General features: G+C 40.3%; 1 protein-coding gene across 7 annotated transcripts in view; it reads left to right on the top strand.

Annotated features, from left to right (window-relative positions):
- LOC102164422 overlaps positions 1-27,556 on the top strand; it is a 410,010-nt gene that overhangs the window by 100,056 nt on the left and 282,398 nt on the right. For all 7 annotated transcript variants that reach the window (XR_002336182.1, XM_021064306.1, XM_021064308.1 and 4 more), the window contains one exon: positions 9,653-9,766. Coding sequence is in view for 6 of the 7 variants with exons in the window: in XM_021064306.1 (XP_020919965.1) it covers positions 9,653-9,766 (114 nt within the window). In the remaining variant the exon portion in view is untranslated. The remainder of the gene's footprint in view (positions 1-9,652; positions 9,767-27,556) is intronic.

Below are 27,556 nucleotides of genomic sequence, written 5' to 3'. Positions count from 1 at the left end.
TTATTTATTTATTTTGTCTTTTTGCCTTTTCTTGGGCTGCTCCCACGGCATATGGAGGTTCCCAGGCTAGGGGTCGAATCGGAGCTGTAGCTGCCGCCTACACCAGAGCCATAGCAACGTGGGATCTGAGCCACGTCTGTGACCTACACCACAGCTCGTGGCAACACCAGATCCTTAACCCACTGAGCAAGGCCAGGGATCGAACCCGCAACCTTATGGTTCCTAGTCGGATTCGCCAAGCACTGTGCCACGACGGGAATTCCCATAGTTATTTTAAATTGATGATCTGAAAATTCCAGCGTAAGTCTGTTTCTGATGTTCGATCTATCTGTTTAACCTGTTTTTTTGTTTTGTTTTGTTTTGTTTGTTTGTTTTACCTTTTAGTGTGTCTCTCAATTTTGTCTTATAGCTGAACTGATGTATTGGGTAGAAAGGGCTGTGGTAAATAGGCCTTCAGTAGTAAGTGTTAATTTGTGGAGGAAGAGGAGGTATTCTATGGAATAGTCCTGTGATGAAGTTTCGCTTTGGGTGATCCTGTGCCTCTGGACTGTGCACTTGAGCAGTGCTTCTCAATACCTCCACCCTTGGGACAGGATGGCTAGAATGGGCTAGAATTGGGTATTTATCTTCCCTCAGGGAAAACTGGGAATAACCATGGCTGAGCCTTTCTTTTCCCCCACATAGAAGGATAGAAGAGGCTGGTGTGGGATATTTTTTTTCCACCAGGTGATTAGACTCTGAAAAACCCCAGTAGGTTAGGCTCTGGTAACGTGATGTCACTTGAGCACACATGCTGTTGTAGGAACAGATGGCCTGGTCTGTTTCACAGTTAGCTTTCCCCTCCTCCTACCTGTACCCTAAGGGGGTTCTTCTCCAGTGGTCATTGTGAGGGCCTGGTTGAGCTCCCGGAGGTGAACTTATAACTGGGTCCCTCTGGAATTTTTAATTCTCAAACTTGTACACACTGAGCTTTCATATATTCAGATTTTCCTACCTTAGTACTGGTTCCCAGGGTTTTCTGCTTGTGAGGTTCTGCTCAGGAAAGTTGTGATTCTTTGAATTTGCTGTCCCTCTCTCCAACTTGGCAGGCAGTGGTTTCCCTGTGACCTTACTTCTCTGAGGGATCTAAGATTAGTTGTTGATATTTTAGTTTGTTTATCTTTTTGTTTGTTATTAGGATAGAGTGATTGTTACCAAGCCCTAGCTCCTGCTGCTTGCTACACTGGGGGCAATAAAATATTCCAGACAGGAATTGTTGGGGCAAGGAATAGCCACTTTATTCAGAAAGCTGACAGACAGAGAAGATGGTGGACTAGTGTCCCAAAGAACCATCTTTCCTGGGTTTGGATGCTGGTTTCTTTGATAGAACAAAGAGGGGGCGGAGAGGAGGTAAAGTTAAAAAAAGGCAGTGAGTTATTGCAAATATTTCCTGGTTCTGGCCAGACTCTGGAGGGGATGCATTAATTTCTTCTTTCCTGCAGCCATTCACAGGTGGGCCTGGAAGGATGTTTCCTGTGACCTAAACAAAGCATTTGAGTTTAAGGCTCAGGCCAGTGAGGCAGGCTTCCCAAAGATGGACTATTGTGGATACTTTAAGCTGTTGCCAACATCTCTTTAGTGACTAACTTGTAGCAGAAGCAGGAGAATAAAGATTAAAGCAAAAGAAGCAGAGACAGTGTGGAATCAGATTTGTTCATCCCAATTACATGGTACCTCCCAAGATTCTTAGATGCTAGACCAGAAACCAGAAGTCTCTCTTTTTATGAAAACTCACACTTGCAGTATGTCATCTGGGTCCAAGATCATGGACAGGAAGACAATATTTTCAAGCCGTCTTCCCAGCTTGATCTCTGTATCAAAGCAGTCCCACTCAAAATTCCAGCAGTTTTTTTGCTTGTTGTTGTTGTTGTTGTTGTTTGTCAACAAACTTATTCTTAAATTTATATGGAGGGACAAAAGACCCAGAATGGCCAATAGAGTGTTAAAAGAGAAGAATAGTTGCAAGGCGGACAAGATGACTTAAAAAGCTATGGTGATCAAGACAGTATAGTTTCTTGAGAGGATAGACAAATAGACCAATGGAACACAATAGAGCGTGTAGAGATAACATAAATATAGTCAACTAGTATTTAAAACAAAGGAGCAAAGACAATGCATTGGAGAATATGTAGTCTTTTCAACAAATGGTGCTGAGCAGCTGGACATACACACATAAAACAAAACAAAAAAAATGATTCTAAACACAGACCATATACCTTTCACAAAAATTAACTCAGAATGGATCGTAGACCTTATAAAACTCAAACATATAGAAATGATAGATGACAGCATAGGAGAAAATCTGGATGGGCGAGAGGATGGTGACAACTTTTTAGATACAACACCAGAGGTCTGCTTCTTGGGAGGAATAATCGAATAACTCTGATTGGTTAAAATTTAAAAATTATGCTCTGCAAATACACTGTTGAAAGAATGAGACAAGCCATACGCTGGGAGAATGAGAGTATATTTGTAAAATGTGTATCTGATAAAGGACTGTTATTCAAATTATTCAAAGAACTCTTAAAAGTCAACAATAAGAAAATGCAAAGCCTGATTAAAAATGCACTAAAGACCTGAACAGACCTTATCATAAATGATAGAGAGATAGGCAAGTAAGCATAGGAAAAAGAGCTCCATGTCATTAGTCATCAGGGAAATGCAAATTAAAACAGCAGTGAAATCTGTTTACCTACCTGTGAGAATGGATAAATCCAGAGCACTGACAGCGCTCAATGCTGGTGAAGACAGCACTTATTACTGGTGGCAATGAAAAATGGCGCATCATTTTGGAGGAGAGTTTGGTGCTTTCTTTAAAAATAAAAATAAAAAACAAAAAGACATATTCAAACCTTACTGTCCCTCAGTCGTACGTCATGGTATTTGCCAAAGAATTGAAAATTATGTTCACACCAAAATCTGCATAGTGATGTTTATAGCAGTTTCATTCATAATTGCCAAACTCGGAAGTAACCAACATACCCTTCAGTAGATGAACAGATAAATGACTGTGGTACCTCTAGATAATGGAATATTATTGAGTGCTAAAAAGGAACGAACCATCAAGCTAATAAAAAATGGAAAAACTCCCATTGTGGCTCAGTGGTAACGAACTCAGCCAGTATCCGTGAGGATGCAGGTTCAATCCCTGGCCTTGCTCTGGGTAAGGATCCATTGTTGCTGTAAGCTGTGGTGTAGGTCATAGACGCAGCTTGGATCTGGCATTGCTGTGGCTATGGTGTAGGCTGGCAGCTGCAGTTCCCATTTGACCCCTAGCCTGGGAACGTCCATATGCCGAGGGTGTGGCTCTAAAAAAAAAAAAAAAAAAAAAAAAGAGAGTTGAAAAATTTTAATTGCATATTCACTAAGTGCATGAAGCTAAACTGAAAAAGCCGCAGGCTGCATGATTTCAAATATTTGACATTCTGGAAAAGGCAGAATATGGAGACAATTAAAAAAAAATATGGTTCCCAAGTATTGGGAGAGTGGAAGGAATGAATAGAAGGAACAGAGACGTAGGGCATTGAAACTACTCTGTACAAGTATAATACTACTGGACCTATGCAATTATAAATTTATCAAATTCATAGAATGTACAGCTCCGAGAGTAAGCCCTCATGTCAACCGCCGACTTTGGATGATACTCATGTCTCAGTTTAGGTCATCATTTGTAAAAATACGAGTCTCTGGTGGGAGATGTTGACAACTGAGAACGGCTATTACGTGCGTGGGCCTGGGGTTATATGGGGAACCAACCTCTGTATCGCTATTCAATTTTACTGAACCTAAACTGCTCTAGTATAAATTATGTTAAAAATCTCATCTTGATTTTATTTTATTTTTTTTACTTTTGGCTTCTATTTTTGCTTCATGTTAAATGTTTAGTCTTTGTAAAGAAATTATTCTCGGAGTTCCCGTTGTGGCGCAGTGGTTAACGAATCCGACTAGGAACCATGAGGTTGCGGGTTCGGTCCCTGCCCTTGCTCAGTGGGTTAAGGATCTGGCGTTGCCGTGAGCTGTGGTGTAGGTTGCAGACGTGGCTCGGATCCCGCGTTGCTGTGGCTCTGGCGTAGGCCGGTGGCTATGGCTCCGATTCGATCCCTAGCCTGGGAACCTCCATATGCCGCAGGGGCGGCCGAAGAAATAGCAAAAAATAAATAAATAAATAAATAAAAGAAATTATTCTTTCATTTATGTCTTTGCGTATATCAGTTTATTTCTGATTCTTTGTTAAACTCCTCTGCATCAGCTTCATCTGAGATAAAATATGATTTCATCATTGATTTTGGATTTCCATTTCAATTGAACTTCTTTTCATTTCTTGACGTGTTTTGGATTTTCAGTCAGCTTGTTGTTGTGAGATGTCTTCTCTTCTGTCTCTGAGGTTCTGTCTGGCACCTTGGTGACCACCTTCTCTCAGCTCCCTGTATTCCAGGTTCAAGTGAGGTACTATGTAGGCAGTTTAGGACACCCCCCTGGGGTATCAGTTGTGTTAAAAATTCAGTTGCCATGGCAGCGGGCCCTATGCCGGTCCTGGGCTGGCTGCTCTCTGTGTTGTCTGGGTCTTAGAAATACAGCCCATTAGATGCTGTAGCCTCAGGCAGTGGTCCCTGCCTTTAGTTTTGGTCCTCTTTGTGTGATGTGGGGAACATACTTGAGTTCCTCGATACAAACCGTGACCCTTATTTGGGGGTCCTGCCTTGCACACAGACTTTTGAGTAAGTCTCCTTTTACCCCCTCATGGCCAGATTCTCAGTTGTCACTTCCATCTTCCGGACCTGAGGACCTGATCGCTTACGTGGCCCTCCGACCTCATCAGCGTTTCTAGTTCATGAAGACGTGCGCCTTTTCTTTGAGCCGCCCTCCTTTTTTTTTTTTTTTTTCTCCCGGTTTTTTCTATTTCATTAACTCTTGCGTTGTGTTCCGGATGAAGAAAGCGAGTCAAAGCGTGAATTCCATAGACTGTCTTTCCCACACATCCTTTGACTGGCTATTAACAATTATTTGAACGCCCAACCTCTCGCTCATCATTTTCCTCCACCTGTTTGTAATGTTTCTTGAATCCTTGACTCTGTCAAGTGCTTACCCACCTCAAGGTATGAACAAACAGTTTCCTCCACCTGCAATGCTCTCGTCCAGGCTCTTCACGTGGCTGACATTTCATCTTCCAGCTTGAGTCACCCTGCCAGAGAGTCCGTCCTTGGCCACACGATGTAAGTGGCTCTTCCTCCTCTTCCCCTCATCATGGTTATAATCACCAGCATCGTAATCATCATTATTTTTAGCCTTAGAACCTTGTTAGGTTTCCTCCAAGCATTCTTTAAGATTTATTTATTTACTGGTTTCTTGACCGGCTGTATGACCGCCATGTCCCCATCAGAAGGTTAGTTCTGTACAGGGCCTGGCCACGAAAGCTGTGAGGTTCAGCCACTGCCTGGCATTTGTTGAGTGAATTATAAAATGCATCTTTTTTGGGAATGAGGTATGTAATGGCTAAACAGGAATCCAGTTTATATACACAGAATTTGTAAGCACCTCAGTTGCTACAACATTCTCTATTTTCTGCCCATGCATATAATGGGCGAACTAAACTCTACATCAGTGAAGTCGATAGATAACATGTGGTAAACAGATCTACATGTATAGGTTACAAGTCAGGCACAATTATTGAAAGTTTATTTAGAATTATCATAAGAAATAAGTCTTTCCCACCAAAAGTAATTCTTGGAGTTATTTCTGTTGCTGTCCTCTTTATTTGCTTCAGGTCTTCAGAAACATTTTAATTTTTCTCAGCACAAAGACTATACTTTGAAAGCTGGTGATGGACAATTATTGTAAGATTTACTCTGAGCTGAGAAGCAAAATTTTAGATACTTAGTCGCTGAAGCACAGCACCTAGATGTGATTAAAAACCTCCAGTGACTAATTCCCCTGTGACATTCCTAAGCTATTCTTTTACTTCAGGAATATTTTGGAACTTCTTAAAGGTTTAGACCGAGACTGAAAATGAATAGCTGCTTGGAACTTTAGTTCCTAAGGGCTTCCGTAGGAACGAGTTAGATTTTTAGATTTAGGTAAGTGAATAGTCAAGAATTACTCAGTAGCTGTTGACAAACATAATTGATGGAAACTGTGGTTATACCTTCTGTGTTCTATTTTCTTATCAAAATATGTGAATTAGAACTTGAATTGTATGGTTTGGAATAAACATGCAGTTGAATTAGGAAATTTAATTAAATGTGAAGTAGTGGGGAAATTGTGAATGGGGAGGTAAAAAAGAACCCAAACCCTTACACTCTTGTATTGTTTACTAAAACCTGCCAAATTGTGAGTCCCTGTATGCCCTGTGATGAAGCACAATGTGAAAATTCAGCTTCTGTCTTCGTCATCTATTCATATACACTATATTAGCTTGGGACGTTAAAGAAATATTTTAGTAACACCGCAAGAATTGCAGCCAACAATCCTTTCCGGGTTATGTGCAAAGTAAACAGTGACTAGGAAGAAAACTTATTCAGTAAGAGGACTTTTAATTTTAAAACTATAAATTTCACTGTGGGGAGAGGAAAGGAAACGGAATTGCTAGGCTGTTAATGAATTCTGGTTTTGTTAGGGAGAGTGTCTTTTCACCCAGAGGTTCTGCTGCAAATCTTTTAGCATGTTAAGATCATAGAAAAAAATAATGAGAATTATTCTAATTTGGGCACACATACTGGACTGGAGAAGAGATAGTTGGAAACCAAGAGAAGAATTTTTTTTTTTTTTTTTGAAGACAGACGTTTCAGTCCTTGCTATGATGAAGAGGAGGAGCCAGTGGACAGATTTTGCACAGAGAGATGTTGTAATAGAAGAACTGGGCTTTTTAATGTTCAGGATTATTTTGTTCATATTTTCCCAAGATAATCGTATGTCTTCATGCCCTCTCATAGTTTCTCTGGGTCATTTCTGATTCAGGTTGTAACTAATCTAAGGGTTACATAAAATGTAAATCAAATGGCACATCATGTAGACATTGAGATTGCTCCTGGAATCCTACAATTTTACACACTGCTGGAATCCTTTTTGTAAGAAATTGCATTTTCCACCACAGGCCATTACATTTTGAGAAACATTTTAGAACAAAAACCGTAGCAGAGTTTATATAGAGAGTTCATCACTTTCCCTCCCCAAGATCGCAATACCGCACAGCTCAGTGGGCTTGTGCCTGTCCTCAAAATGGTAAAAGCCAAAAAATAGCTGTCAAGTGGATATAGTAACTTGTAAATTATATTAATGTTTATTTTGTCCATTAAATATAACTCTCAGAGTAAGTCAGTACAACCCTCAAGAGTTAAATGCATTATGTTTCAAATAAAACACAGTAAGCACTTAATCTGTGTTTACAATTATTAACAGCACTCTGTGGCAGCGTTCTGTCGTACTGACTACATAAAAGAAGCAATAGTAAATCCTGGATTAAACGTATGAGTAATTCACATGTCTCTGAAGCTCAAAAAGCAAAGCCAGAAATGTTTTATATGGGCCGCAGTTCTAATCATTGGAAAAGTTTAATGTTTTGTGTATGGCTGTAGAATTTCCAAATTGTTCGAAATGCTAAGTCTCATTAGAAATATTTAAACATCATAGAACATGAACCTTTATTTTATGCGACGTGTTTCAGCCACAAAACTACTTAAAAATGTACATGGATGTATATTCTATATGTGATTATCCTATTCTTAGTGAAGGAGCCTGGACTTTTATCCATTTACATGAAGCTGTGGGTTAATCATAAAACACTACAGTTTTGAGTCCAAATTAATTTCGCTGGAAATTGTCATACTCCTAAAATGTATATTAAAATAAATGTGTAGCCATTTGGTTGACTTTTCAAGTGAAAGAAATGATAAATCACTTATTGTATCTCCAAACCAAAAGCAAAACAATCAAAACACGTTGAGTTGGGGCCACCTTTTTGACCTGGGAGGGTAGTGGGAGAGGACTCATTCTATATTTTAACACAAAGCTTGAATTTTTTACTTCGACAGAAATACACATGCCTAAAAATAGAAAACTTGCATCATATTGCATGTAGATATTCCTCTGAACACTTGTATGTATGCTCTCTTCATTTGTTTATTAATCTAGTAACATCTAATATCATAGGACACCTGACACCCATAAAAATCAAAATCAAAAGATGATCTCTAGCGTCTGGTAATGGTACAGGACCTTATATCAAACTAATCTCTCTTTCCCCGCCCCCCTTTGGCTGCACCTGCAGCATGCAGAAGTTCCCAGGCCAGGGACAGAACCCACACCATAGTGGCACCCTGAGCCACAGCAGTGACCTAGGCCACAGCAGTGACAATGTCAGATCCCTAACTGCTAGACCACCAGGGAACTCCTCAGACTAATCTCAATGACAATACTGATACACTCTGGTCAAAACAAAATGAAATAAATAAAAATAGTTCTTTAAGGGCATGGGAGAATGGCTAAAGGAGGCGGAAACTTGAATGAATTTCCCTTGTGGTGCGTGGATTAAAGGAGTCAACATTGTCACTGCAGTGGCCTGGGTTCGATCCCTGGCCCAGGAACTTCCATATGCCACAGGTATACCAAAAGAAAAAATAAAAAAAGAAAGCAAGCAAGCAGAACCTTGAAGGGAGGGTTTCATCCTGGAGTGAGAGTTATGTTTGACCAGTTTCTCACTGAGGACACTCCCAGTCTGTGCTGTGTAGGAAGGATTGCAATCCATAGGAATGTGGCATTCTGACTGGCCAACTAGTGAGAAATTGGAATTGGGAGCTTCCCGAATAGCTGGGAACTGAGAGGAGAAAATCCCTGCCGAGAGGGATTCATAAAGGAGAGAGAGCCAAAGATCTACCGGTGAATTCCCTCGAGGTTTCATCGTGGCCCCTGAGCAGGGAGTGCGTGGCCGGTACTGCAAGGAGCTGAGAGCGAAAAGAACGGCTGGATGATTGAAATGGGCCAGCCGAGATGTTAGGCGCCACGGACAGCAGTGAACTGGTTTTAGGTAAAAGTCTTACCGAGTTAGAGAGACTTAGAAACGCTTCACGCTTTTACAAAGGGTTCTATGCTTTGGGGGGTGAGAATAACGTTTATTTTACTTTTAGAATTTTTTACTAGGAGCAAGGGAAATACTGATACATACTCCCTATCCGAAAAGAAAACAAGCTTCATCAGAATTGAGATAACACACCAGTAATTCAAGCAGGAAAATAAAATGAAACACTGCACAGAATGATTAAAGCATCCATAGTCTCTAAAAAGTGATGTACATGTAGTGTAAAGTCAAAACTTAATAGACATGTGAAGAAGCAGAAAATGCAACCTATAATCAGGTATCTGTAGACCCATCTGCTTGTGTGTACAGAGCATCCTCTGCAGTTTACTTAGGATTTTAGTTAAGAACTGTAAGAACAAATGAGTGTATTTTGCGAAGGTACAGGCCACGGTAAGTACAAAACAAACAAACAAAAAAAAACCCAAATCCCTGCCTTCCAGTAGCTCACGATCGACTGGGAAAAACATCTATACAGAAATACGCTTTTGGGGTATCTCAGCAAAGCGGCGGAGCCAGTTGCTCCATGTTCTCATTCCTCCACAGGCGGATCCAAAACCAAGCAGAAGCGCTCAGAAGCACCCTTGTCAGAACACTGGGAGAGAGACGTTGACAGCCACCAACCGAATGCTGAACAAAGGTGGAGGAAACTGGAAAATGGTAGGAAAGCCTTGTTGTATTTTCACCCGCTCCTGCCCGGTCCCCTTCCTGGCCTGGCAGCCCCATTCCCAGTGTGGGAGCAGGGTCCCCGGCTCAGGACGGTGCACGGCCGACCTCACTTGCCAATTATTAGGTATGTCCACTCTCGCCTATCTAGGGCCTCTCCAAAGGGCTGACACAAGACCGTTTGCCTGACTCAGAACGCAGGCCAGAAAAGCAGGGTGCCCTGCTGGGAGAAAAAGCAGCAAGGGAGGTCACCACCCATAGGTGCTGGTGGCACAAGACGCCAGGGGCAGATTTCCCGTAAGCCGCCAAAGGCCTAGAGGAAAGCTGGGGGAGGTTCTTCAGGGGAATTAGGACATCCAGAAGCACCCTCGTGTAAAGGGGAATTTGGAAAGCCACACGCATGATCAGGGCAAGACACACGCTCCGAGTAGAGCAGGGAAAGCCTGAGTTTTCCCCTTGGCCTGGTCCCTGGGCTTCGTGTAAGCCTGTAAGTGTGGAAACAGCGACAACGTCCCTCTCTAGTGATGCTTAGGATTTTTTTGTCCTTAGTCTGTTTCCTAATTCAGCTAAAATATTTAGCTGAATCCAAAATTAAATCCACAAAATAAGTGTCTATATTAAAAGAAATCTAGCTTCTATCTCTCTTACTTCCTACCACATTTCCTCCTTGTTTTAACCACTTTTTCCAAAAAAAAATGTCGTTTATCTTACCATATAGGTTTGTTGTCAGTTTCTCCATTTCCAACCCAGAGGACACAATGCATGCTTTTCTCCATCTTTCTTCTTTTCGTTCTATAATACTTCTTTGAAATAATTCCATAGTAGTAGATCCGTATTGATAGCTGTATGGTACTCCATTGGGTACCACAATTTATTCTAACCCGCCCCCTATAGAAGAATATTGGAATTGTTTTTCCGTCTGTTTTTTACTATAAAATATCCTGCAGGGATTTCAGTTTGTTGATTGTAACCAATGTGCAATAAAAGCCATTGATAAAGAGAAGAGGGTGTGAAGCCCTTGGGACTCATCTGTACTGTCTTTGCAATTCTGCAAATCTAAATCTGTTAGCAAATTTTTAAAGTTTCTTTAAAAATAAGAAAAATAGGAGTTCCCGTGGAGGTGCAGCAGAAACGAATCCGATTAGGAATGAGGAGGTTGCGGGTTCGATCCCTGGCCTCGATCAGTGGGTTAAGGATCCAGCATTGCCATGAGCTGTGGTGTCGGTCACAGACGTGGCTCAGATCCCTAGTTGCTATGGCGTAGGCTGGCAGCTGCAGCTCTAATTTCACCTCTAGCCTGGGAACCTCCATACACCATGGGTGCGGCCCTCAAAAGACAAAAACAAAATAAATGAATAAATAAATAAAGGGATCTTAGTATTTTAAGTAGCTTAATTTTTTAAAAAAGGAAATGTAAATATATTTCTATTAATCCATCAGGAGTCACATACATGGATCATTTTGGTGTTCTCAGTGAACTTAGAATACAGCATAGCCACTTTCATATTTAGAATCAGCTGTTCTTTTACATGAATGACTGTTCAGGTTGAACTCATATATATAATAAGCATATATAATATATAGATAACATATGCATATAATGTATATAATATCCATATGTAGTGCATTGAGATATATATATATAGAACTATTTGAATTTTTAAAAATGGATGAGTATCTAATTTTCATCAAATGGCTTTTCTCCTTTTAAGGATATGATTTTTATATCTATTAATATAATGGATTACAGGAGTTCCCCTTGTAGCTCAGCAGCAATGAACCCAACTAGTATCCGTGAGGTTTCGGGTTCGATCCCTGGCCTCGCTCAGTGGGATAAAGATCTGGTGTTGCTGTGAGCTGTGGTGTAGGTCACAGATGTGGCTCATATCCCTCGGTGCTGTGGCTTTGGCATAGGCCAGTAGCTATAGCTCCGATTCAACCCCTAGAGAACTTCCATACGCCTCGGGTGTGGCCCTAAAAAGACAAAATTAAAAACAAACAAACAAACAAAAAGCAGATGACATTAATGGCGTCTTTTTTCAGATCACTGAAGTGAACACTTCTTGCATATAATGTGTTATTTTTGATGTGCTCCTTGCTACTGTTTGCTGATATTTAAGATTTTTCACTGACGCACAGCAGATTGGTTTGCAGTTTTCTTTCTCAGTGCAGTCGTTGACATGTCTTTGGAATCAGTGTTCCGTTTTCCTCTTTCTCTATCCTCTGGAGTCGTTTTAAGTAGAACGGGGACTTTTCTATTCTTTAACGGTGAGCTAGAATGTCCCTGGGACCTTTTGGGGCGTGTGCTTCTTCACTCCTCATAGTTCATCTTTCATAACAGTTGAAGACTGTCTAAACTTTCTGCCTCAACTGGAGACTATTTTGGCAAGCTGTAATTCTCAAAACCAAACATTTCCTCTCACAGTGTCTCTCTCTCCTCACCTAAGCTGGAAGCTCTTGGAGGGCATATTCCAATAACAATTTTAGGGTACCCATCTGGTGTCCGACAAGTCAGTTCAATTCCAGCAATAATAATATATTATATAAACCACCTGGAGTTAGACAGACCCCACCAGTAAAGGCGCTCAGTCTTATAATACCGCCTCCACTGGAGATGCCAGCTCCAAGTCAGGTCCTCAAGGCTACCTGAAATTCTGACCAGCTGCCTTTCCTGCAGCATCTGCAGGTTCTGTAACTCCCCTTCAGTTCTGGTATTTTTCTAGAACTACTCACAGAATTCCTTGAAAGCACTATGCTTATTGGTACTGTTCTGTTCTAAAGAATATGCCCACATGAAAGATGGAGCTGGGCTCAGAACTTCCGTGCCTTCTGCAGGCGCCACCACCCCCTCCCCCAGCACACCCATGCCCACACCCCGGAAGCTCTGCCAGCCTCCTCCTTACAGCGTTTTTATCTGGACGTGCCTTACGGAGGCTCAGTTGCATCGCCAGCCACAGGATTAAATACCGCCTCCTGAGAGATGGGAATGTCTCTTGCTATCATGATGAGCCCCACCCTAAGGTACCCGAGTTTATACTGACAAGGTGAGGCAAGGAGGTGGGCCGGGAGTGAGGCTTCTAGGCTTCTAATCAGGGGCTTGGTACCATTTCTAGGTGGCCAGCCCCTCCCTCTGTAGAAACTAAGAGCCCTCCGTGTGCCTCATCCTCTCAGCACAAATTCAGGTAAGGTTCCTTATGAATAACAAAAGACATTCCCATCTCTCAGGAAACTCTCTGGGTGTCAGGAGCTCTGTGCCAAGAACTTGGGACAAAGACCAGGAACCTTTATTTTATGAGACCCCTGGGAGAATACTGTGCATTTCTTTAGTGCCCCGCTCGAGTTATGCCTAGGTGTAGGTGGGTGTACAATCTTTATCTATTAAGTTATTGGATACAAGAGTGAATGAACTGTATTTGTTCCAGTTAGTAAGGCTGTGCTTTCTTTCGGGAAGGAAAGCCAACCCCGCCTTTGGGCCTGTTACTTGGTAATGCTAATGCGTTACATTCCCTTCAGCCCCCCCACCCCCACCCCCCCGCCCTGAAAGTGCCGGCTGCCCAAAGCCTTGCAGTCCAAAGACCTGAAATCCTGATTTAAAAAATGCCAGTGTGATCTTTTGATCAAAGCTTTCCTTGTAGGGTATCAAGTCTCCCCTTACCTGAATGCATGAATCTTGAGTTGCCTCAAGTAGGAGAACCTCTGAGAGATGGTCCAAACATCAGTTTTCTTCGTTGCTTTTTTAATGACACAGGTACATTTTGAGAGTTTTTAATTGCATTTCCCCTAAAGGTTGTAAAGTGTGTGTGTGTGTGTGTGTGTGTGTGTGTGTTTAATCTCTCACACATCCTGGTGGGAAACGTTCAAGTGCTCAGATGGAACCACTTGAGACTAGCAACCAATTGAACTTGACAGTCATACCTGATACTCTGTTCATCCTCAACATTTTAATCATCTGGATTTTGTAATTCTGTTGTGTTTTGTAGGAAAGCAACTGTGTTATGTGAGAGATGAAACTTTGCAGTTTTCTCATGTTTAATTTTTTTTAGGTCTGTCCTGGAGAATTTTTCCAGCTGGATGACTAATGCAGAGGGATTTTTCTCTTCCATTGCTATCATCCCTTATGTGAATTATTAATATATGTTTTTATTTATAATTCATTACCTTTAAAACAGAGTCATGGATGAGCAAAGACCCAGCTGCACTTGGGCTCATCAAATGTCCTTAACTGTTTTTTGGAGTTTGAGCGTTTTCCCAACATGTTTCCACGAACATTCTCCCCTTATTTACAATCCCTTGTGTGTCTAAGGGAAATGGAAGCCTTATGTTTCTTTTTCACTTATACTTAACTCATCAGAATGTTTTGCAAAGCAATTTAAATGTCCAAGAAGATTTTTATTACTGATTTTCTTAGAAACATAAAGTCTTATTTTGCCAATGGTAGAAGAGAAAAAAACCTATATGTGAACCCAAGGACTAATGTTTGCTTCAGAACTTAAAACCGATAAAAGTTTGAGTGGGTTTTGAACTTGGCAATTCCTGCCCTAAATCACTTATAGAAAATCTTCATTCGTTAACTACAAATGAGCAATTTCATGTGTGGACTGGTAATTGCAAGCCTCACTGCCGATTTGCTTTTGTTTGTATCCTGCTGTGACCCAAATTATTGTATTTTAGAAAACAAGAATTAGAGGTATAAGCCACAGGGGCATATTAGAGAGTGAGTTTCAGATAACCTGGAATGAAAAAGATTGAAACTTTAGTTTGTGAAGGAACAGTAAGAAACTGAATTTCTCTGTGCCTTTAACAGAGTTTTCCATACTAATTAATGAAAAGAATAAGATGGGAGTTGCAGATGTTTATTTAAAAGTTCAAGGTGCTTTTCAAATCTTTTAGCAGCTTTTATATAGGTACTGCATAGACTAACTCAGATTAACTTAGGCTGGGCATTACAGTAAGCCAGTTAAGGCTCCAATTTATCAATAATGTGAATGGATCGACTTCCTATGTTGGGGAATAAAACAGAGATTGATCCTGAGCTTGGGAGGAGTGGGTTGGGGACGTTGATATTGTACGAAACACTATCCATTGACCCTTGACCGTCTCCAAAATAGTGAAGCTGATTTTGACTTATTAAACAAGGTACTTCAATAGAGGGCTCTTCTTTCTTTCACAGCTTTTGAGGTTTGGGTTTTCGGTAAGGCTAGATGTTATGACATCATAGAACACAAAGTCCTATATCTGATTTCAAATCCTGACTCATGTGTTTAACCAGTCTGCACTGATGTTCCCGTCTGTAAATAGGAAAAATCATCACCTTCCCAGGGTTGCTGTGTAGAGTCTAGTGTAAGATCTGAAAATTGGCAGAGGCTCAGTGAATGCAAGTTCTCTGATGGCACGAGAGCTCCAGGCAGGTGGTGGTGTTCAAGCCTCAGTGAGCTTCTTACCTGGTGGAAGTATCGTAACAATGGCCTCAGCATCCGGGCACCCGGACTTGGTTTCAAGGCTCCTTCCAACACCAGTCCATTTCTTTGTGATTCCCTTTCACCCAAGAATGTGTCCATAACTGTTTTAAGTATGTGTGCCCTAGACTGGCACAGCATCATTTTGACATACGAGTCATAATCTAACAACCTCTAAAGTCAATTGAGAAACTCCACTTGTCGGTTTGATGGAGGGAAACGCTGGAGGAGGTCCGTGTTTTAGCGAGCCCTGAAAAGAATGCAGAAGGAGGTTAGGGAGCAGCATCCTTCTCTGAAAAGCACAGTTCGAGTACTCCAGTGCTGGTAGGAGAGGATTGTACTTGAGTGAGAAACTTTTGTTTGTTTCTTGGCGGGGTTTTTATAAAGCATGAGTGCATTAAAAATGAAACACAACAACTTTCTTTATAAAGCCATAGAAATGGAACGGACCCTCCGAAGAACCTCCAGCAGTGATCATTTTGCACACCTCTGCTCCCTACCCCTCTTTCCCTCCAGGACAGGCTTTGCAGGTCGGGCAGTCTTTTCTGTCCACTGAGCTCTTATTAAGCCTCAAAGTGCTTTGCAATGAACACTCATTTTGTGACGTTGCCGTAGTTCTCTGGGTGCACACAAGTGGACTTTTGTTATTAATCTAGGCCATTCGTTCATGCATGATCTGTTCCAAGTCACACATTGATCAGCTTCATCCCCAGCATCATTAGAAAAACAAATTTAAGTCACTAGCTTTCTTTATTATAAAAAGTCTCAAAGGGGAAATTCTACAAAGAAATTCACTTTGGGTAATTGGCATCGTTTATTCAAATTGGCTGCCACTGCTAGTATGTACCATAAAGATACTAACCTGATCAGAAAAATCCTGCATCGGTCTTGACAGGTATCCACTTGCTAACAAAAAAATGTATATGTACTTTCTTGTTTGTGTTAAAATGAGAATTTCTTTGTCATGATACTTGTTACATAAGATACGAATCAACATGTCGCTGATTTACCGTGTTGATTGCTCTTGATGAGTTTTAAAAGTTTGATAAAAAAAGATCATCTACTTGTTACACATGGAAAATAGGGAGAAACAATGAAGAAGAAAAAACATTTAACTACTTGAAAATTTAAAACTCAGTACCTCAAAAAGACCAAAATCAAAGTTTAAAGAGAAACAGCCCTGACATAGATCTTTATACTATTTAACTAAAAACTAGAAATAGGCTTGTTTAATGAGTCTCACTTACCAGTCAGGAAGATAAAACTTAATACCCCACAGAAAAATGGGCTGCAAACATGGGTGGAAGATTCATAAAATAAGTGATAGAAGATGATTTAAGATAATAAGAGATTTTAAGATGTTCTGCTTCTTTAGGAAAATCATTTCCAATTGAATGAACATGAGATTCATTCGTTCACATGTCCAATCCATAAATTAAAAAAAAAATATATATATATATAGTAGTCCTGCCTGTGTCTGCAAATGTGTAGGCAGCCAGAGGCTGCCGTGCCTGGTGCAAGGACGGCCGCCTTACACGTGTTAAAAGCCACTTGGGGGACTGTGTGTCAAAAAGCTTTAAAAGTTCAGTCCTCAGTGTTTCAAAATCTAAACATGTCGCCTTAGAAATGGTATAACAAACCGCATTCACATCAGTACTTTTTGTAATGAAAATTTAAACTATCTAAATGCCCAATAATAAATGCTTCGACATTGTACACTCATAGAATGAAAGGTTGTAGAAGCTACTTGGTTACAGAGATGATGATAACGATCCAGGTTTAAATGAAATAAACACCAGGTTAAAAAGGCTTATTACAGCTGACATTTACTGCCTACTTGCTACAGGCCAGATACTTATTTCTCTCGTTTAATCTCCAAAATGGTTGCATGAAGTCTGTGCTATGGCTTAGCACCATTTTGCAGATGAGCAAACTGAGGCTCAGTGAAGTTAGGTAACTTGCCCCGAGGCACACATGTAGAAGGAGACAGAGTCCGAGCTCCACTGTAGAATCAGCCAGGAGAGCCTGCATGCTGGCAGTTTTCCAACCCTGGCTCCACTCCCTTGTGTAACCATCAACAAAACTCCCTGTGTACGTTTCCTAAAACTAAATGTAAATAGAGAAGAGTGAAAGGCATCACGCAGGGCTGCTAACCATGCTTATCTCCAGCGTCAAAATTTTTAACTTCTTTCTGCATCTTTTCAAAAATTCTAACATGAATATGTGTCTCACTTTTCTATTTAAGAAAAATAGGAAATATAAAGAGAACCGTATAATTCCACCGTGACATATTTTGACACCTTTGTAATTCTCCATGCCGCAGGCTCCTGCTTCACCTTTAGTTCTGGGGGGAGAAGGAATTGTGTTTTCCATCTCTCTGAATAGAATGGAGTCAAGGTGACAGCAGGGGTGTAGAGGTGGGCAGACCCAGGCAGGGCAGGGGTTTCCATCGCAGCTATCTGTTTGTCATTAGGAGTTGTTTTTCTTTCCTCTAAGACCTAGATCTCTTTTAATGATCGGTCCACTGATTCCATAACTGACAAGTTGAGCAGCAGAGTAAATGCAGCCTGCTGGTACTGTAATGAGGAAGGATTAGGATCTGAAGCAGCTTTCTCCCTTCCGTGGAAAAAGGCACCAATTAGTATTAATGAATCCCTGCTTGTAGGAGGCAGCCAGGTCTCCAGTTTTCCTAAAAGATGAGAATGACTTAATTTCGGCCAAGATATTTTGTTCCCTTCTTCTTCTTCTTATTGTGTTTCTATTATTTTCTAATGAGGTCTTTGCATATAAGGAGCGTCTGAAATTTTTAGGCATAACCTTTAGAAATAATGATTAAGATAATTTCTGATTAAGAGTAGGTTTAAATTTCCTACATTGAATACAAAGGTACCGAGGCTGAAAACGAGGAGGGATTTGTTTGTTTGTTTGTTTCTGTTTTGGTGACGTATCTGAAATCACCTGGGTGCTTTTATTTTCCTAGCTTGGTTGAAGGTGAATTTTGCCTTAATTGAGAGATACTGTTTGTCAAGGAAGGTTGATATAGTCGTGATTATTCATTTGTGGTATGTGATATAAATTTTATAAGCCTTCCGGAAGGTTATTTTGGCATTTTTGTCAAAAAGCCTTAAATATGTTTGTACTGTTTATGCAACAAAAGCGTTTCTAGAAATATATCCTAAGGAAATAATGATAAACATACAGAGATTCATAGTTACAATATAGAAAGTTGGAAATCACCTAAAATGTACAATTAGAAGTTTCTGTTAGAGGTAGGAATTTTTTCTTTCATGTTCACTGCAGCTCACAGGTGCAAAGAAAATCCATTATGAACAAATCTATTATCTTGTTCATAATAGTTAATAAATATTTTTAGATAAATACATAAATAATATGCAATGATTAAAAGTCATTTTCTCTGAAAGTATTTAAGAGAAGTTAAAAAGCTTAGTGAAAAGGCAGGAAAGTTTTGTATGTACAGTATGATACTAAGCTTATTGAAAAACGAATGTATTTTAGAAAAGTAAAGAAGAAACGACAAACAGTGGTTTCCTCTGGGAAACAGGACCAGAAAAAGAAGAGGAGAAAAAGGTTTTACTTTCAATGTATAACTTTTTGTATTGTTGATACTTGATCCATGCATATTCTGTTTAATTTTTTTTTTTTGGCCTTTTTTCTTTTTAGGGCCACACCTGCAGCATATGGAGATTCCCAGGCTAGGCGTCAAATCAGAACTGTAGCTGCCAGCCCACGCCACAGCCACAGCAACCCGGGATCAGAGCCGAGACCCACAGCTCACGGCAAACACTGGATCCTTAACCCACTGAACAAGCCAGGGATCAAACCTGCATCCTCATGGATGCTAGTCAGATTCATTTCCCCTGAGCCACAATGAGAGCTCCCTGTTTAATTTTTAAAAGCAAACTAAAAGTGGATGTTGTATTTTATCAACATCAAAAACTTTTCCTGCATCTGTTGAGACGATCATATGGTTTTTATTCTTCAATTTGTTAATACAGTGTATCACGTTGATTGATTTGCAGGTATTGAAAAATGCTTGCATCCTGGGAGAAATCCCACTTGATCATGGTGTATGATCCTTTTAATGTACTATGGGATTCAGTTTGCTAGTATTTTGTTGAGGATTTTTGCAACTCTGCTCATCAGTGATATTGGCCTATAATTTTCTTTTTATGTGTTATCTTTGTCTGGTGTGGCTATCAGGATGATGGCGGCTTCATAGAAAGAGTTTGGTAGTGTTCCTTCCTCTGCAGTTTTTTAGAATAATTTGAGAAGAATAGATGTTAACTCTTTTCTAAATGTTTGGTAGCATCCACCTGTGTATATGTGTGTTTTTCCCTCTGTGTAATACTTGAAGATTAAAAGCCTGATTCTGAAGCCCTACGCTAACTTATATTTTTCTGCTTTGTAGAATCACTGTAGAATATTTCTTCATTATGCTTTTTTTGGGTATTTTCCAACTTTCTCAATGAGCATTACTATATCGTAGTAACACTTAAAAGATATAAAATAAATAAGAAGATAGAATAAGTGGAGACAAATATCTTTCATACAGAGCAAGTTACCTGAGCCATGGGTTGTAATTTCTGGGGGAAAGGGTGGGGGAGCAGCACAAAGGAAAGAGGACAGGTTTGTACTTGAGACTGTGATGTCTCGATAATGAAAATTCATAGAGTAAGCTATTGAAAACAACAAGGTATGAGAAATCTCTGGGGGCTCTGTTGAAGGGTGGCCAGTAGACTAATGGGGAGACGCTGGAAGAGAAAGTTTTGTGGCTTGATTCAGACTGGTACCTCTCCATCTCTGGTGGGTCGGCAGCTCTTGAGGAACTCTGGGCTCCTTGTCTTGGGCTGGAACAGACCTGCTAGAGTCAGGACGGAGGACTGAGAAGGATAGAGATGGGTGCAAAAAGATTCCATTATATATAAAAAACATCTTTAATCATCCCTCTGTCATGGGCGCTTAGGTTGCTTCCATGTCGTGGCTGTTGTAAATAGTGCAACAATGAACCCTGAGGTGCATGAGTCTTTTCAAATTCCGGTTTTCTCCAGATAGACGCCCAGCAGTAGGACGGTGGGATCATATGGCAGTTTTCTGTTGCTGGGAATGTAAATTGGTGCAGCCACTGTGGAGAACAGTATGGAGGTTCCTGAAGAAACTCAAACGTAGTCTTTTAAAACGGAACCAGCTGTCTTCCGGAAGATAGGATCCTCTGCCTTTCTTTCTCTTAATTAATGTAGAAAAGATGTAATGAGTCTTCGAAGCTGGAAGGCTCGAGTCTCCTTCCTTCTCCTCTGTTGCTCCCACCCACTGCCTCTCTGCAACCTCGCCACATCCTGTATCTCATTCCGGCCTCACAGCACATTCCAGCTTCCTTCTCTGCTGCCCTTCTCCACAGTGTATGCTGCTGTCCCCCGCACCGCTCTGTGACCCCTGAAAACATTACGTGATGCAGTGACATGTGATGCCCTTAGACAGATTCTTTCTTCTGCCTGAAATGAACTTTGCTGCTTGTCCGACGGATACAATTTACTTCTCCCTCGAGATCTGCCACACGTATCACTTCTCTGAAGTCTTCCCAGACTTACGCTTCCAGAAGAGTGAAGTACTCCTTCACACGTATTCTACAGAGTCCTGTCATCATTCACATGGCCTGGTGCTCTCCGTGCTCCCTTCACGTCTTTGTCTTCCGTGGTTGCATGCAAACAGGGAGCCACTTATTCTGAGAAGCTTTCCAAGAATACAAAGGAAAAGGAAAAAAAGAAGAAAGTCATGAAAAAAGACTGGAAAAGATATGAAGGACAGAGGACCGGCATCTAGTGTGAGGATTACAGGTTTTCCAGAATAAGAAATCCAAATAATTGGGACAGAAGACACAACATAATTAAAGAACGTTTGTGGAGCTAAAAAATATTTATGAAATCTGAAAGCTTCAGAGCATTCTAGGTAAAACTAATTTAAAAGAAAGAATTTGCATGTTATTTGGGTAGAAATATAAGACAGCATGGAGAAACAAAAAATCAGCCTGGCTTTTAATTTTTAATTTTTAATTGCCATATTTTTAATTTTTTGAGGGGGGAAGTTTGGTGATAGAAGCATTTTATTCACAGCCAGTCAGTCTTCATATGTGAAAGCAATAGAAAAATATCATCAGTTATATAAGGGTTCAGAAAAGAAACTTCTCCTGAATATTTTGAAAACTTATCTCTGCTGCAAGTGAAAACAATGCTCCAGGGAGGAGGAGCAACGTTATAAAAGGCCTGTCAACCAACAGGACCGTCACCACCGACAGATTGTCACGGCAGGAGCTCCAATAACAGTTTGTATCCCTGGATCACAAATGACTGAATTTACTAAAAAATGAATCAGGAAAGAAATTTACAGCTTGGTGATGCCTTTCATTCTTGGACCTGAGCCAAGATTAAACCCAAACACTTTCATTGCACGTTCTCTACCTTATCATGGAATAAACGGGTGATTTGACACCTTCATCCCTGCTGTGACAGGAACCTCCCTTGGCAGAATGTATGTCTAAATTTAAAGTTTCAATTAAAAAATTTTATATATATATATATATATATATATATATATTTTTTTTTTTTTTTTTTTTTTCTGGCCGCACCCATGGCATATGGAAGCTGGAAGTTCTCAGGCCAGGGAGTGAACCTGCACCTCACCAATGACCCAAGATGCTGCAGGGATGACATTGGATCCTTCCCCCACTGTACCACAGAAGGAACTCCTCAATCAAATGTTATTATTAAACAGCATGACAGCTCTTTTTTAATGCTGTGGCAGAGGTTGCTCACCAAATCTGCATTAATCTCTTTTTTGTCGCACAGCTAGACTAGTCCCAGGCTCCCTAGCATTTGCTTTGGCCACATGACTGGGTTTCAACAATAGAATTCGAGCAGAAGTAATACATATAGCAGTTCTGATTCTTTTCCATATAAAGCATATTCCGTCTTTGCTTCTTTTGCTCACTCATGAGCTGAATGGAGAAGAATCCAAGAATATAGATGAGGACAGAGCCTCAAGATGTAAGACAACTTTGTTCTAGAATGACTGCAAAACAGAGTCCCTCATTAAACTGAGTTAAGCCATTGAAATTTCCTAAGGCTCTCTTATCCTTACAGACACAAGTACCTACCAGAACAAGTAGAAGTAAGATTTCGCACAGACATTATGGTTGCGTTTTTCTGTTTGATAATGTTCTTCTTTCCACTTGTTCTTTGTATTCCTTTTATGAGAATAATTTAAATGAGAAATTCTTGGGTGTTACATATAATCATCAGTTATGCTGGTCTTACGATATCACAAACATTCCAGGCTTGAGCTGTTTGACGTATGTCTTGGTCATTCTTCAAGGCTCTTATCACAGAGCTAAGCACATGACAGGAGTTTAGTAGATGACATTAATTTATCTTACATTAATCCATAGGGAAGATTTATGTTTTCTGGATCTAGATCCTGAAACAGTAGACCCCAGCTTCCGAAGATGCCAAGCCTCCCTTCATCGGTAATGGGAAATGTTGAGTGCTCGCTTTTGCAAAACACAGTTGTGGCTGGAACTATGGTGGGAACAAAACAAGGTTTGTACTGTCAGGCTGCTTAGTGCAACCAACAGAGAGAGACAAATAAGCAAATGAACACATACCATTTCAGGGAGTGATCACTTCTTTGGGAAAAAATAAAGCCACGTTGAGGGAGGAAGGACCCATTCAGTGAGAGAAGGGGACCGTTTGTGGCAGGAGTGATGTCTGAGCAGAGGCTGGAGAGATGCTGAGGACTACATCCTGTGCATTATGCTGGGAGGATGGCTCGGGGAGGAAGGGAGCAGCCCATATAAAGTCCCTGAGGCAGAAAGGAGGTCGGACTGTTCAAAGAGCTGAGTTCCAGCATAAGTTATAAAAACAGTGGGAGGAGATGGTATGAGAGACTCAGTGACTCATGGAACATAGCAAAACGTTTGGACTGTATGACAGTTTCTTTACACATAAGACTTCATTTGATTGTCACAGCCAACCTAAAAGATGTTAGTACTTTGATAGTTTCAAACAAGGAGGACTAGGTTGTAGGATGTATGTATCATCTCCCAAAGAATACTACAAAAAGGCCCAGAATCTACCTTATATCTTCATTCTGGTCATCTCCAAATCCTGCTGTTCAGGTAACCGCCCAGAAACTCTGCCTCCAGAATGCCTCAAGCCCTTGAGTGTGCCTAGATGTGTGTGAGGCCTCCCGTGTTCAGGATTCCAAGCCCTCCTCTTTTCCCGAAGCGTCTGGTCCAGAGCCATCCTTCCTCTTTGACAAAAATCAGAAGTTCCTCCTCCACACAAGAAAGTGCAAGAGGCCTGCTGTGAATCAGTGATACCCAGTTTCTTTGCTTTTATCACTAGAGTATTCTTGGGATTTGGGGGATTTTCCATAGTAACTTTAAAATTTACATTTTTGCTTGGGTGATATATATGCATATGTGTGTATACCAGACCTCTTTGTGAATTTAGGTTCATCATTGTCTGACCTCCTTGTGAATTTGGTGTCTACGTTGGCATTTATTTTTAGGATTTTTATGGTGCTCAAGACGGGCTGGGCTATTTTATTGTTGAGCTCCTGGAGGTGGGGTAATGAGTGACAACCAGCACTCAAATGATGGTTACTAGCAAATAAAGGTTAAACAACATTAAGGTAATATACGGGAATGGATGATTTTCAATATTTTAAGCTGGAAAAGTGTGGGGAGCACAGAGCCATCCTAGGATGATAGCCATGGTCTTCCAGGAATGCTTACTAGGAGGTAACCTATGCCATGGAATTTAATTTCCGCAAAAATGACACCATTTGGCCTATTAAATAGATGTTCATTTGAATTGTATTGGTCCCGAAATTTTACTTATGTAAGTTGGTTTTAGAGCTTTATCCTATTCTCACACTAGTAATTTATACCTACTTTATGGTTTAATTTATATACTTTATGTATTAAGGAAACATTTGATCAAAATAATTTAAATTCAAATTGGGTTCTGCAGAAACATTTTCCCTGAAAAGGGACTCAGTCGTATCTCGAATTTGAGAAATATTGATTTAAAATGTACATCACAGGAGTTCCCATTGTGGCACAGTCGAAAATGAATCTGACCAGGATCCATGAGGATGTGGGTTCAATCCCTGGCCTCGCTCAGTGGGTTAAGGATCTGGCATTGCCGTGAGCTATTGTGTAGGTCACAGATGTGGCTCAGATCCTGTGTTGCTGTGGCTGTGGTTGGCAGCTGTAGCTCCGACTGGATCCCTAGCTTGGGAACTTCTTTTTGCCACAAGTGTGGCCCTAAAAGGGAAAAAACACGTACATCACACATAAAGGAAAGAAAAGTTAATTTTTTGGGTAACTCTGTAGCGTCAGGACTATAATCCCAACCTTTAGAAAATTAGTTACTTTAATACAGATGAATTAATTTAACTACAAGGGTAGATAACTATTGGAAGCAATTTAAAATTTCATCATCACAGGATTAATTAATTGAATGAGAAACATTATATAATTGAATATGTTTTACACGTCAAAAATAATACTGTAGTTACATTTTATTGACTCAGAAAAATGTTCACCGTATATTGTTAGGTGAAAAATGTACACAACAAAAATGGACATAAAGGTTAATCCTGTTTTTATAAAAATATGTATTTGTGTTATATGTATGTGAAAATGGATGCATATGAAAAGCCCTGAGGAAACATATGACTTGGGTTTTCTCTTATTTACTTAATTTTTTGGTACACCTGTGGCGTGTAGAACTTCCAAGGCTAGGGCTTGAACCCTGGTGACCCTTGCTGCTGCAGTGACAATGCCCGATCCTTAACCTGCTGAGCCACAGGTGAACTCCGCCAGGAGTTTCAGAGGGGTCTTCTCTGGGCCATGGGATTATGAGATTTGACTTTTTTTCCTTTTGTAGTTTACCTGTATTTTTCTAACTTTCCCACACTGATCAGGAACTGCTTTTGCAGGTAAAAATGATTTCAAATTTAAAATGTAGTGTAAATGTTCTAAAAATTTAGCCAAAATAACCATTCCATTTTAGAAAGAGGCCTCAAGGAGAACTTTCATCAGATTATGTACAAAAGATTAAAGAGAGGGTGAGGCAAAAGATGGTTTGCAGATTTTGATAATTCTTTGAGAAATATGAAATAATATCAGAAGTAGTCATTGGAAAAAACAGAATGGGGCTCCACAAAACCACACCTGGGAGTAACTTACTTAAACACTAAAATGTGGACCTTTTCATACAGTCTGGGATGTAATTCTACTCTTTTATCTTCTCTAAATGAAAATAACAGAAAGTACCAGAGTAGGGTTGCAATTTTCTACTAAGAATGAAAGGCATTATTTTTTGAAAGCATGAACTTTTAGAGTTATTTCCTGATAACTCATGGTCATAAAAAGGAAAATGCTCATCTTTTATATATTTCATCATTTTGAGAAATAAAACTACATGCCTAAATTGAAAGAAGAATGTTTGAAATGATTATCTATTTTCCCTCATTATTCCTGTTAAAAATTTATGAAGTAGAGAAAACTTCAAAATATAAGCCGGAACATCCCTATTTTTACCATTCGGGAAAATTGTTATTAACGTTTTAATGCATTTAGTTTGGGTTATGTTCATTTTTACCTACTTTTGAAAATATTTGGATTAGCAAACATACTGTTTTATAAACGAACTCTGATTTACAATATCCTCAGGACATGGTTCTGTATCAGAAAAGTCTTAGAAAATAAAAATGTTATTTCATAGTAATCTTTTATTAAATAATTTTCAGACTGTTATGTTTTCGTTTCAGTTTTACTACCATAAACAGTACAGAGAGGATCAAGTTTGCACATGGACGTTTGAGCATCTCTTTGTTTTCTTAGGATAAATTCCAGAATTAGGTTCCTGGGTCAATATGGTAGACAGTTTAAAGATATGTACACATATTATCACTTTTGTTTTCCTTCTGGAAGACGATATCTGCTAACATACCCATCCTTGTTGAATGCATACCGTTGTTTCCCAGCCCATGCAGGGAGACACCCTGGAGAGTCTACCTTAATTTCTACATCCTTTTGTACTTAGTATTCAGACCCGAAGAGGAAACAGGAGAGCCATAATAATCATCTCTTCTCACAAAACTTCATCACTGATCAGAAAGAACGACTGAGATGCCACAGAGGAGGCATCTTCCCACCTGAGTCTTGCAGATGGTAGAAGTCACGTTTGACAGTTACCAGAGCTGACAGCTCCTGCACGATACCATTTCTGAAGAAAAGGGAACACAGGGCAGGGACCCGCTATCCCTTTGCCTTTGACAGAGTTATTTTCCAGAGTACAGCACACATCCCAGGATATGCTATTGAACTAAGAAATAAAGACCCCCAAAGCCTGGAAACCATTTAATTGCTTTTCAAGCATTTCTGGAAGGGCTTGCAGACCCTTGCCAGGAGAGAAATCCCCTGATGCGTGAGATGAGGGAGCTGCTAGTAAGGGGGGGTGGGGGGAAAACCATTTTGAAAGCTAAGTATTGGCTTGGATGCCAGAACTAAAACGCTCAGTGTGGCAGGTCCACCTTTATATTAAATTATAAATATTTACAGTTTCCTTTTCTTCTAAGAAGTGGAAATAGTTTCAGGCTTGTTTGTGTCTGTTCATTTTACATGTTGACTAGGAGACAAAGGGCTCCATTCCCTGAATGTGGCCCCCACCCCACCTCTGGGGGTGTCCCAAAGAGATGCCTACATTGTAACATCTTTACACCGAGCTACAGCTCATATGTCTGGTACATCCCGGGAATAACTGGATCCCAGCCTTGCTTGTCTACACCTAAAGCACAGCGTTGTGTGGGTTGTGGGACAGCAGATGTGTGCCCTTCTCTGCAGCTGCTCTTAAAATCTTCAAGTGTTCTGGCTGATGCCAGTACCTGTTTCTAATGTTTTCCCCACAGACCTAGAGCTCCACGGGCCTGTGTCTCTCTTCCTTATTCACTGTCCCATCTGCCACACAACAGTCCTTTGAACTGGCACTGTGCAAGATCGCATGCTTTCCCACCGTCTTACCATCGCAGGGAATTCATCTGGGTCTTTAACCTTTGCCAATTCGATAGCCAAAAATGGAACTCATTGTGCGATGCTGGTAAAATTGGACACAAACTCATTTGTTTGTTTTTCTTTTGTAATTTGCCTCTTTGTGTCCTTTGCATATTTTTCAATTAAGTACTCCTTTTTTTCCTGTTGATGCGAAAGAATTATTCTTTTGAGTAAAAGGAGGATAGTAACCCT

Source organism: Sus scrofa, chromosome 10, assembly GCF_000003025.6.
Source record: "Sus scrofa isolate TJ Tabasco breed Duroc chromosome 10, Sscrofa11.1, whole genome shotgun sequence".
Lineage (NCBI taxonomy): Eukaryota > Metazoa > Chordata > Mammalia > Artiodactyla > Suidae > Sus > Sus scrofa.
The sequence above is the reverse complement of the archived record's forward strand: the minus strand, read 5'-3'. Positions and strand labels throughout refer to the sequence as shown.